The sequence below is a fragment of the Rhincodon typus genome, chromosome 4, assembly GCF_021869965.1.
Source record: "Rhincodon typus isolate 14 chromosome 4, sRhiTyp1.1, whole genome shotgun sequence".
Taxonomy (NCBI): domain Eukaryota; kingdom Metazoa; phylum Chordata; class Chondrichthyes; order Orectolobiformes; family Rhincodontidae; genus Rhincodon; species Rhincodon typus.
The window spans coordinates 70,320,927-70,337,108 of NC_063335.1; the positions used below are offsets into that span (position 1 = coordinate 70,320,927).

Consider the following 16,182-nt stretch of genomic DNA (forward strand, 5'->3'; position numbering starts at 1 on the left):
TTAACAATGGGAGCACCAAGGAGTACACTAGGTATCACTAGAATATAATCCAAGAATTTGGGGACAGGGAGAACAGTTGGAGTTGAAGTTCAGTGTGGTTGGTTTCCAAAGAGGGGTGGGGCGGAAATGGTCTGAAGTATGAAGTAAAAGGGATATGGAGGCTTTGTGGGGGGTATCTTGGTAACTGGGCACTGCCCAGTGTTGGTGTCCAGCAGGAGCTGTATTTCCTGCTGTCACCTGGTCTACAGATAGCATAGTGTTACTTGAAAGTGGCAGTTAAGTGAAATAAACCCAGAGTCATGTAGTTTACAAAGATTGATGTTCTTTCTCTACTATCTCCAAACTTCTCAAGGATCTGTCACCTGTTCCTTCCACCTTTGCCTCTGATAATGGAAGGAATCCATGGACTACTTTTCCCCTACCATAATGGTGGGTCATCTATTTAAACTGCCACTTCTTTCTGCCCTCCTCTACCCTCCTGCCTGATCATGAAGAAAAACCTTCCTTCAGGATCTGCGTCTTGAGCCATTTTTTCATTCTCTTCCACTTACCCTTGTGTCTTTTGAGTTGATTGCTGGGATTATCTATTCTCACGAAACTGCTGATTGTCATCCCTGAACTGCTGACTTCGTAAATGTTTCATTGTTTTTCAGTTACTACCACAGTGTCCCTTTCCTACTGTCGGCATTCCCCTCAAAATCCATATTTAACCCTTCAGTCTTTGCACTCCATGTCCAAGCTCCTCTTATTTAATAGCACTGGAAACCAAATTCATGTTTTCCTTTTCTGAATTTCTACTCTGCTACAACCAAACTGATCTGAGATGTTATGTGACTGAGATGCATTATCCCTTCTTTTCTGCAACCTTCTACAATGCCTGTATTCTGATGTTGATGTGAGTGCTTTATCTATAAATGTACAACCTTCCACATCCTTGCAATGGCTTCACTGTGTTAGCTGTGTCATGTGAAACACACTCACCTTTGAGTCACAATGGTTCTGGGTTCAAATTTTAAGCTGGGAATCTATGCTGACATTTCCATTGCAATCCTGAAGGAGTATTGCACTGTATCGATACTACTTTTGGATGAGATGTTAAGCTGTGTTCCTATCTGTGTAAAACATCTATGGAACTATTTTAAGGAGCTGAGGATCTATTGCTGACATCCTTGCTATGAGTTTCCCCTGTAGCCCACATCACACAAATAGATACATCATCTGGTAACTATCACTGCTGTTCATGGGAGTTTTCTGTGCATGAAATGGCTGCTACATATCTTAATCCTAGCTCCCCAAGGTTTATCCACTACATACAAGGCACAAGTCAGGAGTGTGATGGAATACTACCCACTTGACTGGATGACTGCAGCTCCAACAACACTCAAGCATCCAATGCCCCTACCACCAACGTTCAGTAACAGCATCTACAAGATGTACTGCAGAAGTTTGCCAAAGCTCCTTAAAGAACACCTTCCAAACCCTTGGCCACTTCTATCTAGAAGGACAAAGGCAGCAGATGTGTGGGAACACCATTACCTACAAGTTCCCCTTCAAGCCATTCAGCATCCTGATTTGGAAATTTATCACTGTTCCTTCATTGTTATTATGTCACAATCCTGGAAATCCCTCCATAATGGCATTGTGTGTCTACCTACAGCACATGGACTGCAATGGTTCAAGAAGGCAACTACCCACCACCTTCACAAGGGCAACTAGGAGCTGGCAATAAATGCAGTCCCAGTGATGCCCACATTCTGCAAGTGAATAAAAAAAAATTGGTAATTATACTTCAAAAAGTGCCAATTGCCTATGAAAACATAGTGATCACGGAACATGCTGTATAAACACATAATTTATTTCAGAACTGTGGTCTGTCTTATACCCAATTCACCTAATTGTTGACGGCTGTGCAGTCAGCTGTGTCAGCCGGGGTCCATGTTTTGATTATGCCTCTGTGAGATACTTAAGCATTCTTCTCTTTTTAAACAGTGCAGACACAATATAATGAGTTTTCATGAGTTTTGGTTTGCACTCATTAGGCATTGTTATTTTAAACTCTGTAACTAAATTGGTCTAAACTTAAGATTTATTAAAAGTTTCCATACTCTGTTAACTGATTTAGAAGTACTTCCAATCATCAATGTGAGATGCTCAAAAAATTAAATAATGGGCACACACAACTTTTATCAGAAGGATGAGGTGTTTCCTGAAATAACATAGCATGGGTGTCAAATTTATGCATTTCACAGCTCATACTACTTTGTTTATATCTTTAGATGATCGCTACAAAAAAACAAAAATACAGCATTGTAATTATACAGCAGGTCAACAGGTTTTATGAAGAGAGCATAAAAAAAATCATTTGCCCTTCATTTATCTGCCCTATTGGGATATTCATTTGGTGGTACAGAACTTGAGTATGACTAAAAGATGAGTTTTGTCAATGCTTTTCATCTTGCAAACAGCAGGACATTTTGCAAGAATTACTCGTGTCAAGGAAAAACAGTATTTACACTGTACAAGAGGAGTGTGCTGATTGGATAGTAAGTGGACCTTGATTGTAGGGGTGTTGACATGGAGAATATGCAAGTTGACAGTAACTGCTAAACTTTGTTAAAGTTTAAACCAAACAGATTGATTCTGATTAGTCAACAGATTGCCCTGAGAAATGAACCAGAGAATAGCTGTCAACCTGTTGTGTTAAGTAGAAACAGGTAAAAGGTGTGTACATGTCCTTACTGACAGCAAAGAATAACACCCTGGATATTAATATATGTAGCTAATATAGTGCCAATAAGTATTGATCCAGGAGGTTAGCCCAAGTAAATGCATGGCTGGAGAGATGGTGCAGGAGAGAGGGCTTCAGGTTTCTGGGGCACTGGGACCATTTTTGGGAATGGCGATATACGTTAAAGATAGGTGGGTTGCATCTGAGCCAGAAATGGGACCAGCATCTTTGTGGACAGATTTGTTAGTGGTATTGAGGAAGTTTAAACCAACTTGCTAAGGGCTACGATCCAGAGAAAATGTTCAACAGTGGAAGATATTTAGCCAAAATTAGCAGAGACAGCAAGGAGTCAAGAAGGCATAGAAATTAGGGAGGCACAGTGGCTCAGTAGTTAGCACTGCTGCCTCTCAGTGCCAGGAACCCGGGTTCAATTCCGTCCTCAGTCGACTGTCTGTGTGGAGTTTGCACGTTCTCCAGGTGTCTGCATGGATTTCCTATAGGTGCTCTGGTTTCCTCCCACAGTCCAAAGATGTGCAGGTTAAGTAGATTGTCCCTGGGGATTGCAGGGTTACAGAAATAGGGTAAAGGGGCTGGGTCTGGGTGGGATGCTCTTTAGAGGGTTGGTGTGGAATTGATGGGCTGAATAGCCTGCGTCCACACTGTATGGGTTCTACAAGTCAATTCTATGAGAAGTTGTAGGGAGTTTGGCATGGTTGGGGAAAGGGAAAGAACCTGACAAACAAGGCCCGTGAGTTGAGGGCACAGATTAAAATAGAGGTATGATGTCATTGCAGTGACTGAGACTGAGAGGGGGGCAGGATTGGCAGCTCAGTATTCCAGAATGCAGGGTCTTTGGGCGAACAGGGATGGAGTTTTTTTTTTAAAAAAATGGGTGTTGTATTGATCAGAAATGGATGTTGTAATATTGATCAGGGAATTAATTTCAGCAGTAAGGAGGCATGACATCTTAGAAGGCTTCCCAAATGAAGCCATATGGGTAGAACACAAGAACCAAAAAGGAGCAATCAAATTGTTGGGCGTATACTATCAGACCCATGACAGTCCGTGAGAAATAGCAGAACAGACATGTAACCAATTTCAGACTTTGAAACAGTAATAGGGTAATGATAGGGGATTTCAACTTGCCCAACATTAACTGGGGTCACAATGTGAAATGTTCAGAGGGAATAGAATTCTTAAAATGCATCCAGGTGAATTTTTTTTTTTAAAGCCAATACATAGAAGGCCACACAAGAAAGGGGGTGGTCTGAACATAATTTGTAGATAAGAAGCCGGACAAGCAGTTGGAGTATCAGTGATGGGAGAAAGCAGTCATTATTCTTTTTAGATCCAAGATTGTTATGGAAAAGGTCAAAGAGGGGGCTGAAATCAAAAAGTTGGGGGAAGATCAATTTTAATAAGATCGGGTATGATTTGCCAAAGTGGAATGGGAGTAGATAATTTAAGGTAAATCTGTATCAGAGCAGTGAGATGCATTGAAGAAGGAAAGAGGGAGAGTACAGGGCCAATATGTTCTAATAAAGATAAAGGGTGGGACCAACAAATCCAGTGAACCCTAGATATCGTATAGGATACAGAGGATTGAATAAAGAGAAAAAGGGAGGCCAAGAGCTCAAAACAACGGAAGCCCTTGTACAGAATATGCTAAAGAAAACTTAAAAAGGAAATTAGGAAGCAGAAAGGGAGCCATGAAAAAATAACAGCAGCTAAGATAAAGGAAAATCTTAAGTTATTTTACAAATAGATTTTAAAAAAACTTGGGAAAGAGTAGGGCCAGAGTGGTAATTTGTGCTTGGAGCTGGGGGATGCAGGTAGAGGTTTAAATGAATATTTTGTGTTAATGTTTACTAGTGACACGGAGGATGTGAATCATAGAATCCTCACAGTGTGGAAGTAGGCCATTCGGCCCATTGACTCCACACCACCCCTCCAAAGAGCATGCCACCCAGACCCATCCACCTACCCTATCTCTGTGACCCGTACATCCCTGGACAGTTTACCTTGGCCAATCCACTTAACTTGCACATCTTTGGACTGTGGGAGGAAACCGGAGCACCTGAAGAGAACCCACGCAGACATCGGGAGAATGTGCAAACTCCACACAGTCACCTGAGGATTGTTTTCTTTGAACAGAGTAGACTGCGAGAGGACATGATTAAGATGAGATGGTCAAAATTGAGGGGTATGGACAGGAAGGAACTCTTTCCCTTGGTGGAGGGATAATTGACTGGGGGCATAGATTTAAGGTTACGGACAGGAGGTTTAGAGGGAATGTGAGGAATACATTTTTCATCTAGAGAGTGTTGAGAATCTAGACCAAACCGGCTGTAAGGTTTGTACAGGCAGAAACCCTTAACATTTAAGTACTTTAGATGTGCACTTGCAATGTTAAGGCATTCAAGACTATGGGCCAAATGCTGGAAAACGGGGTTATAATGTTTTTGACTGGCACAGAATCAGTAGGCCCAGAGGGCCTCTTTCTGTGCTGTAGAATTCTATGCAGTGACAAAGTTATCACGCTGAGAGCAACTGATGGTCCTAAATTGGTCATCAGTGTAATTTTTCACACATTCCGGAACATCTAGCAAAAGCTGTCCCATTGTGAAATTACATCTAATGTTGGAGATATTTTCTAATTGACATGCTCAAAGATGTTATCAGACACTTTACAAATTTACCTTACAAAGTCACCTTTGTGTTGAGCCTCAGCAGATGGGAGAGATGTTAGGTTAATATTTTGCATCAGTTTTTACTATGGTAAAAGAAATAGAGGCTAGAAAACTCAGACATAAATATTGATGTTTTGAAAACAGTTCACATTACAGAAGAGGAAGTGCTTAAGGTCTTAGAAAATATAAAGGTGGATAAAACTCTGGGACCTAATCGAGTGTATCCCAGGACTTTTGAACTTGGGGAGGAAATTGCAGGGCCCTTTGCAGACATATTTGTATCATCTATAAATATGGGTGATGTGCCGAATGATTGGAGAGTGGTTAATGTTGTGCCTTTGTTTAAGAAGGGATGTAAGAAGCAGCCTCTGAATTATAGACCTGTGAGTCTGATTTCAGTGGTGGGTAAGTCATTGAAAGTGATTCTGAAAGATAGGATTTATGTGCATTTAGAGAGGCAAGGGCTGATTAGGGATAGTCAGCATGCTCTTGTCTGAGGGAAATCGTCTCACCAACTTTATTACTTCAAAAAAAAAGTCAACCAAGAAGATTGAGGACAGAGCAGTAAATGTTGCTTACTTGGACTTTAGTAAAGCCTTTGACAAGGTAGTCTAATTATTAAAGTTAGATCACGTGAGACTCAGGGTGAGCTTGCCGATTGGATACAAGATTGGCTTAACAACCGGAAAGAGAATGATAGGGGAGGGTTTTTTCAGACGGGAGCCCTGTAACCAGCGGTGTTCCACAGGGATCAGTGCTGGGTCGACTTTTGTTGTCATTTATATAAATATTTTGAGCGTATAGAAGCATGGTTAGTAAGCTTGTGGAGGACAGTGGACAGTGTCCACAGATATAGTGGACAGTGAAAAATGTTATCTAAGATTACAAAGAGATCTAACAGTGGCAGGAGTTTAATTTGAATAAATATGACACACCGCATTTTAGTAATGCAAAGGCAAGACTTTCATAGATTCACAGAATCCCTACAGTGTGGACTCAGGCCCTTTAGGCCCAACAAGTCCACACCGACCCTCAGAGCATCCCACTCAGACCTGTCACCGCCTATAACCCACCTAATCTACACATCCCTGAACACTACAGGCAATTTAGCCTGGCCAATCCATCTAGCCTGCATGTCTTTGGACTGTGGGAAGAAACCGGAGCACCTGGAGGAAATCCACGCAGACACGGGGAGAACGTGCAAACTCCACACAGGCAGTCGCCTGAAAATGGAATCAAACCCGGGTCCCTGGTGATGTGAGGCAGCAGTGCTAACCACTGAACCACCGTGCCACCCTAGTGTAATTAAAAGTGTGGGCCTTGGGTAGTGTTGCAAAACAAAGACCTAGAGTTCAGATACATAATTGTTTGAAGTTTGCCTCACATATAGTTAGTGTGGATAAGAAGGTATTAGGCATTACCTTTGTTGCTCAGACCTTTGAGTATAGGAGTTGGGCCTTTATGTTGAGGTTGTATAGGACATTGATGTGGAGCAGATGGGATTTGAACCTAGCTCTCTTGGCTTAAAGGTAGGGACACTTCCAGTGCGTCACAAGAACTCAGTGCTGTGATACTGTTGTGAGCTTTGCAACCCCCACCCTGGTCGCTTCCCATTTCATCCCCTCACCTGGCACTCACCCTCTTGGATTCTTGTAGACTGATCCGTGTGACTTATGTTTTCAGAAAACCTGCAACCTGATCCTACAGTGGCATCTATGGACTCTTCCTCTCTCAAAGCCAGGTTCCTTGGCAGTGTGAATCACTTTGGCCTCCTACCCAGTTAGAAATGCTGATAAGCAGTCCTGTATCCACAGCTTCGTTCTTTCTTGGAATCAAGGCTGGGGTGGTGGTGTAGTGGTAATTTCATTGGACTAGTAAACTAGAACCCCAGTCTAATGTTCTGTGGACATGATTTCCAATGCCACCATAGAAGATGGTGAAATTTGAATTCAGTAAAAATCTAGTCTAATGATAACAAGTACTCACTGTCAATTGTAGTAAAACTCATCTTGTTCACTAATGTCCTTTCAAGCAGGCAGGTATCATCCTTACTTGGTCTGACATGGATGTGACTCCAGGCCCGCAGCAATATGGTTGATTCTTAACTGGCCTCTGGGCAGTTAGGATGGCATAAATACTGGTCTAGCCAATGATGTCCACATTCATGAAACGATAAAAACAGTTTAAAATAAACAAATTATAAAACCTGACATTTCTAACAACTCTGTGACTTGAAGACTAGCAAAATACCCATGGCATTTTGTAATACATACACATAACTTGCAATTTTTTCCCTGTAAGGAAATCTGCCTCTCCTCCCCATCACTGCCACATCTTTAGAAACCAAATCACCCAAGCTTGTTGATGGACAAAATTTGGAGCAGATCACTTGACCCCTTCCATTAATCCACCCATTTGTTTTAGACTGAGAATTTTTTCATTCAAAGGATTGAGTGTTTGAAATTCTGTACCTCCTACGTTTGTGAACATTTCTTCGTTGATATGAGAAACCATTATTGTCCTGTCAAAATGTGAGCTATCACAATTGATTGGAAAATGGAGTTGAAACCAAGATCAGCCATGAGCTTGTTGAGTGGCAGAGTGGGCTTGATGGGCCATATGATTTTTTTCTGCTTTTTTTAATGTGGTTTGTCATCTTTTGATTCTAAAACTCTTCAAATCCCTCCAGTTTGCTACTCTTGGCACGATCACTTTTCCTGTGGAGACTTCTATTTAAGCTCAAGGGAATATATATTCAATGAGAAAAGAGTCTGTACTCTTTTCATGTAATCATGGGCCAACGGCGTTCCATGTTTTGTAATTTTATGATTCCATGTCTATTATCTTGACTCAATTCTATGAACTAAGCAGAGATTTTACCTTGATTCTGGGAATTATAAACATCACATTTCAACTAAACTGAATAATTTGCAAGTCCTTGGACTATTACATTCACTCCCGTGATGACTATTCTGTTCGTACCCATGATTTAATTCATGGAAAGTAGTTGCATTTCTTAGTTCAAAGTTATTTTCTTTCCCTGCAAAGTCTGCACATGCATTTTTACTACCAGGTGAATCACTTCATTCCTGTTCACGCCACTGAAATGAAAATAAGCCAGTTGATTTTCCTCTTGCTGGGGTGTGAAAAGGAGTAAGACACTGCTTTATTTGTTCTGACTTGTGGCTAAGGTTGGGTACTTAGTGCAGAAAACTGTGGATGCAAAAACTATCTCATCAATTCCACTCTTCAAGATGGCCAGTGGAGTAACAGCGCAGCATGAGGGCTCCTTCTCGGGATTTTTACTGCTTTATTTTGTCACTTTTTTTTTTGATTTTTGTCGCTTTTACTTTATTTTTCTTTCACTTTTTTTTCTTCTTTCATTAATTTTTCTTCTCAGTTTAATCTACTAATTTTATGTGAGGTATGAGCTTGTGCAGCAGTGGGAGGGCGAGCCCAACGTGGCTGCAGTAGAGGTTACCGCCATTGATAGCAGTCATCTCAAGCGGTGGCGAGAGCAGGAACATGCAGCCCGAGGCAGCCTGCAGTGAGACCGGGAGAGGTAGCCCGGGGCGGCCGGCAACGACAGCAGGTACCCCAGGGTGGCTGGCGGTGAGAGCAGGAGCAGGCAGCCCAAGGCAGTGGCAAGGTTGAACCCTCATAAAGAGTGTGAGCCAAGCATAGCCAGGCAATTATGGACTGTGGTGTTGAACTGTTAACTGTGTTTCTTTGCTTTTCTACTTTTTTGTAAGAAGGACTGTAATGTTTAACTTTATAACTTCTTTTTATTTTTCTACCTTGTACCTAAGATGGCGTTGTAAGTGGCGACTTGTAAACTTTTCACTGTATTCATGAGTACATGTGACAATAAACCTAATTCAGCATTAAATTCAACATTTCATGCTCCATTTTATTAAACAACTGTAATGATTTTTGGTTTAGTCAGCTGCACGAACTATAAAGTAAACAGAAATTTAAGTATTAACCATGTTAAACTGATGTGCCAATACAACTTACAAATTGATTTATGAATATCCTAAATTCAATATAAATTGCATCTGTTATCTCTTCAATGCTGGCATTTGAATTAGAATTCTATATAATTTTCAACCATACGAAGTAACTCTGCTTCTAATATGTTAAGTTCTGAAAGCTTCTATTTTGCAAATTTTTTTAGCAGTTATTAATATTGTATTGTTTCCATTGTCAGGTAAAAGAAGAATGCAGACTTCTGAATGCTCCACCAATCCCACCACGGAATTCCAAGCCATCCTCTCAGAGTCCGTCAATTCCTCCTCGACAAATACGCCAACAGACACGCTCTCCAAGCCCTACACTATCTTACTATTCTTCTGGATTGCATAACATGTAAGAAATTATTACCAAGTGCTTTATATAAAGTGGCAGCTTGATCTGACTTCAGCTTTGAGCATTGGATTAAGAATGACTGGAAAAATGTACCACTAATTTTAATTTACTGTGATTATGGATCATGTAATGAGTTATGGCATGCTCCCTGTTGGGGATTGTCCTGTTTGAAAGCTTTAAACTTAAGATATGTAAAATAAATTTGGACCCCTATATAATGGTTGTGCAAATTTGACCAATTTCTGGCTCTATTTTGTTAGGGAAAATAGGTACTGTTCAGCATAACATGCTACTGTGAAATTTTTGCAAATTTGTTTCAACATGAAGAGAGTGCACATCCTCCTTTTGATTCAGTTATTGTTCTTAATGCTGATGTATCATCAGCACGTGGTGGCCCTTTTGAAACGCAATGAAACATCTTAAACGAAACAGGTTTAAAATTACTGTTTTAAAATTCTATGTTGACTACTCTACCAAGGCATTTTCCTTTTTATCTAGGCAGGAGTTAATATAATACTGTACTCTTCAAAGTTAATGTAATTTTTTCTCTTCCCTGGGGAATCTTTACACGCTATCAGTGGTTGTGTGAGAACCAGCCCCAGGTCAGTTTGCTTTTTATCTTAGTGAATGTCTCCCTGTTGAGAATTTAAAGTTTGGGAAATTATTTCCCCAATGCTACATCTGTTGAGGATCAGCACTGCCAAACTGCGAGCCAACCAAATGTTAGTACATGAGAGCCCATGTGGAAGTAATGAAGTTACAAATTATTAATACTGTTTTTCAGTTTATATTTGTAAGCATGCCATTAAAGGTACGTCCCTTGAAAAATATCAATTGCAATTCTAGTAGAAATAAAATATTTTGTACAAATATCTACAAATAATATGCCTATTACATTTTTGAGGTTTATTTTGAATACTTTGGCAGTTTCCAACTCGTTAGACTGTTCTCAAGTGAGTCCCCATTTCAGTGCCCCAGAGATTCCTTTGCCTTATTTCAATATGTATCTTAGTTTATAATGTACTCGGGCAGCTAACTAGTCCACTTTGTTTCAAGTGCCAGGTTCATTTGGTGCTCTTACTTTAGCTTTCTCATTGGAAGGCAGAGAAGTAATGCTGTACTAGACTGTGACTTACTTTATTGCTTAATACATTTGTTTGGTAGATAAAGCTCAAGTGAGTAGTTGATTTATACTAGATTTTATCATAGCATTTATGCTCAACTGTCTCTAGTAAGAATCAGAACTGGACTGGCCATATAAATGCTTTGACTGTAAGACCAGGTCAGAGTCCTGCAGTAAGTAACTCCCCACCTGACTCTGCAAAGCCTATCCATCGTGTACAAGGCACATGTTCTGGATGTGTGCAGCTCCAACAACACTCAAAGTCTGACACCATTCAGGGCAAAACAAAAGCTATTTGATTGCCATCCTGACTTGGAAATATGTCGCTGGCCTTTTAGCAATGCTGCTTCCAAATCCTGGAACTCCCTCCCTAATGGCATTATAGGAGAACCAGTACAAAACAGACAGCAGTTCAAGAAGGCAGCTCACCACCACTTTTAGAGGGCAGCTATGGGTGGGCAATGTATGTTGGTCTGTCCAGCACTGCCCATATCCAATGAATTATTTTATAAAAGTAGAGAATAGCACATTTGCCTTGCTACAGTAGACCATAACAGTATTTTACTTACTAAAATAAAACAAAAATAGAACAAAGGCACAGTGGCTCAGTGGTTAGCACTGCTGTCTCTCCGTGCCAGGGACCCGGGTTCAATTCCACCCTTGGGCAACTGTCTGGGTGGAGTTTGCACCTTCTCCCCGTGTCTGCTTGGGTTTTTTCTGGGTGTTCTGGTTTCTTCCCACAGTCCAAAGATGTGCGGGCTAGGTGGATTGGCCATGGGAAATGCTGGATTACAAGGATATAGTAAGAGGCGAGTCTGGGTAGGATGCTTTTCAGAGGGTTGTTGTGGATACGATGGGGCAAATGGCCTGGTTCCACACTGTAGGGATGCTATGATTCCATGAACCAAAGATGCATGAGATCTGAAACAAAAATAGAAATTGCTGGAGACACTCAGCGGGTCTGACAGCATCTGTGGAAAAATGAAGTATCACCAGACTCAAAAAGTTAACTGCTTGTTTTCTCTCCATGGATGCCAGACCTGTTGACTTTCTCCAGCAATTTGTATTGTTACAGTATTTTAACTATTCTTCTCACTATCTGTGAAATCTGCTGAGTTAGACTATTTTTGAAGACTCCAATTTAGAATAGACAGGTCCAGAAATACTTCCCAAAAAATGACTAAAGTGAATATTAATAATAAGCTTCCAATGTTTATCTACCTTTCTCTCTTTTATTTACAAAAAACGGAACAATATCCTCTGCCTCAGTTAGTTCATCTCAGCAATGTTTCCAGGCTCTAACTTTGCGATTCTCTCAACTTTTTCATGAGTTTAAATTGATGGCCCCTTGTTTTAGTGCTAATCAGAGGAAATGTGAGCCACCCTTTCGTAATTGCTTTTTGACTTTCTCTGAGCCATAACCTTTCACATTATTGTGATATTCCATCTCCAGCATTCTTAAGGGGTATTGTATGCACTGTAAACAGACACGCTAAACCACACACAACATTCTGTCATGAATATTGGTGCTTTATGCAAATTTATTACTGCCTCTTCATTTTTGTACTTTAAAAAGTACATTTGATCATTTTTATGATTTTACCTTATTGTGCATGATTTCAAGGAAATATTTGAAACACCAGCTCATCATTTATTACATTTTTTCAAAATCTTTCCACTGAGTTCATTTTTCTCTTAGACCAAATGCACCATTATAATTTTCTGCATTACGTTGCTCTGTTACCAGTTCATTTATTCGGCTAACCTGTTTATTCTTCAGTCTACTACAGAGTTTTTTTGACAATTATGTATTATCACACAATTTTGATACTTTACTCACTGTGCCTAAGTCCAAATATTTTGCACTGTCTTTCTGATCTGTCCTTACGTTTTCCCAGTTTTCCCAATTTTCCCAAAGCCTGTGTGTAGGTGAACAACCTGATTAGACCAGATAACTTAACTTCATTAGTAAAACAGAGCTGAATTGTTCAACGTTGTTTCGCTATAATTGAAATGTGTGTTAGTTAGTCACAACTGTGTTCATATTTAGGGGCTTCTACTGATTTTACGTTTCTAAAATAATGTTTTATTGTTACTTCTAATATTTCATTCTAACTGTAGTCATCTGTCATTAAATGTGATAAATTGTCTCAACATTGCACTTGTAGCTTAATGTTCACCTTTTACAGTTCTTACATTGCTTGAATGTGTTAATTTAAATTTGGCTGTCACCTGGATAACTTCAGTTTAGAGGAAAAAGTCTGCTACAGGAGGGTAATATTGGATTTTGAAGTGCTTAAAATGATTTACTTTGTTTACAGTGGTGCCACAGAGAATGATGCACCTCCGCCTAATGAGAAGCATTCCTCAGTTTCCTGTTACCCTTGTAACTGGATCGACTCTAATGCTTTGGATAGTGGAGCTAAACTCCCCCTCAGAAGCCCCTTGTTGGATTGCCCTTCAAATCGTTCATCATGGCCAAACCAATGTTATGGGGATGTCGACCAAGATGGTTGTGATTTTTTATCTGAACACAGAAGTTACTACAGTTATCCACGTCACAAAATGCCAAGTATTCCAAAGAACGTAGTCCCAGTACTGTTTCAGTATGGTAGCATTGAGTGTGCTGGGGGCTGTGAAGAGTTTCCAGTTAATAAACAGCAACAATCCAAGAATGGAAAATTCCATTTTACTGTTACTGGCTGCCCAAGATCTACAAGTTATTCCTCAGAGGGCTATGGAGAAAAACCTTTAGCAGATATCATCCAACAAAGTCAGTCATGCCCCACCTTACCACCACGTCCATTAAAGCTCACTGATGAGGAACTAGTTGGCCTAGAATCACGGTTTCTGCCATCAACTATAGATGGGGCTGAGGACGAGCCACGGATTTGCTCAACAGATCTACCTGATGTAAATTTTGGTAACAAAGGTACACTGGGTGTATTTTCTATTCCTCCTCCTCCTTCTACTCCTCCTCCTCCTTATCTGCAATTAGCACGTTCATGTGGTGATGGATCCCCCTGGCAGCCGCCATCTGACCTTAGTGGACTGTCTATTGAAGAGGTGTCAAAGTGCCTGCAATTTATTGGTCTCCCTGAAGAGATTGCGTCACTCTTTGTGACGGAAAAAATTGATGGAAATTTACTTGTACAGCTGACAGAGGAAATCCTGTCTGAAGACTTTAAGCTTAGCAAACTCCAAATTAAGAAGCTTTTGCAGTTCATCAGTGGCTGGCGACCCAAGATGTAGTGCTATGATTCAAAAGGCATAAATGTAGAGGATCTGACCTCAACATTTATTGTTTTGCACTAAGTAGCCATCACTTGGACTGTGTCAAATCAGTGGTGTCTCTGAATGGTTTGCTTGTAAAGGTACGAAATCACGTTTTTGTATGTTGATAAAACTGACATCCTATGACAAAAGAAACCTTGCTGGAAGTGTGCCTTGTGTGCTAATCACCCATCATTAATTGTTTGAATTATTAAAAGATGGAAGTAAATTGGTTGTTTCTCAAGTCTCTAAAATTGTACCTAATGTAGAAGATAATACTGTACTAAGTGCTAGATTCCTGATCAAAAAGCCCTTTGGTTCAGATTTTTGACATACAGAATTGCTATTTAACTGTACTATTAAGGGTCTAGCCTACTGCTTAGCTACTGTATTAATGTTGCATTTTCTTATAATTGATATATAAAATGATGGTGGCACTTGTTTTTACTACTGGTTATAGGTTCTTGCTGGGCACATATGTATGTAGATTAATAAAAATACCTAGGTTTTTGAGTTGATCTTGAAATAAGTAAACTGAACAAACTGAATTATAACAGATACAACATTTAATATAATAAACCCATTTCAGACTGAACTAAAAGGCCTGAAAGGAGTCATGAGATTTACTGCTTTTGTCGGAAATGCTCTAGTCTCTGTTAAAACTTTTTTTCTATTTCATACCTGACTAGTGAGTGTAGATATCTTCAGATGGAGTTGATGAAAAAGACTTGCTAAATATATTTTCCCAGCAAAAAGACTTGTGTTACCAATCATTCAGTGCGGCAGTCCATATTAACTGAATGCTCATTCAACTATGTCCTAAATTTGCCAGTCCAATGTAGTTGAGAAATATTCTGCCTTATCTCCCAAAATAATACTATTCAAGTGGCGGAAAATTGTGTTCTCCAGGAATAAAGTATATCTGTATGAATGTATCATAGCTTCACAAGATTCAGAGCAAGGCTGTTAAGTTCAGTTCATGATATTGCTGAAGAAATTAATTTTTTCCTTCAGATGTTGTCATGTTTAATTGTGCTCTTGCCAGCAATGTTCAAAACTAAAATTAGCAGGACAATAACTAGCATTAAGAAAATTAAGGCTTTCAATTATGTATAGCTGAGGATATCCCAAAGGAAACACGGCAACTACAACAAGTTCCTAACAACAGACCTATTGAATGATTGAAGCCAAAGAGGCTGAATGCCTGAGGTTGTTGACTTGCGCACTGAGCTGGCTGGTTATAATTTAGACGTTTTGTCACCATGCTAGGTAACGTCATCAGTGCAGCCTCCAATGAAGTGATGTTGTTCTACTCTGCTTAGTATTTATATGATCTGGTCTGTTGAGGTGCTGTGTCATTTCTCGTTCTTTTTTGCAAGGGTTTGTATATGGGGTCTAATTCCACATGTTTATTGATTTGTATTATGGGTGGAGAACCAGGCCTCTAGAAATTCAACACACCACCTCGTCAATAACGTATTCACCGGGATCAAATTCAAAAGAGAAGAGGAAAACAACAATGAACTTCCGTTCCTAGACTTCAGGGTAGAATGAATGATGAACGGGGAATTCCAAGCCACAGTATATAGGAAGGCAACCAACACTGACCAAATCCTCAATTTCCACAGCAGTAACCCCAACGTCCACAAATAAAGCTGTGTAAGGACAGTATTTAAACGGGCTGCAACCCACTGCAACACACCTGAACTTCGCAAGAAGGAGGAAGAGCATCTATACAAGGTCTTTGCTATCAATGGATACCCCACCAATTTCATGCCTAGATAGACAACACCAAGAGGACACAATGCAACCTAATATACTGGCCACATTACCATATTTCAAGAACATACTGGAACTGACAACGAGACTTTTACCACCACTAGGAATCGGGATAGCACACAAACCCACAGCCACACTACAACAAACACTTACAAGGAACAAAGACCCCATACCCGTAACATGCAGGACCAACGTAATGTACAAAATACCACGCAAGGACT

General features: G+C 40.1%; 1 protein-coding gene across 2 annotated transcripts in view; it reads left to right on the plus strand.

Moving 5' to 3' along the window:
- Window positions 1-14,411, plus strand: part of garem (GRB2 associated, regulator of MAPK1) — a 120,021-nt gene extending 105,610 nt beyond the window's left edge. For both annotated transcript variants that reach the window (XM_048596322.1, XM_048596323.1), the window contains 2 exons: window positions 9,629-9,786; window positions 13,231-14,411. In XM_048596322.1, coding sequence (XP_048452279.1) covers window positions 9,629-9,786; window positions 13,231-14,161 — 1,089 coding nt within the window. In that variant the 3' untranslated portion in view covers window positions 14,162-14,411. The remainder of the gene's footprint in view (window positions 1-9,628; window positions 9,787-13,230) is intronic.
- The last annotated feature ends 1,771 nt before the right edge of the window (window positions 14,412-16,182 follow it).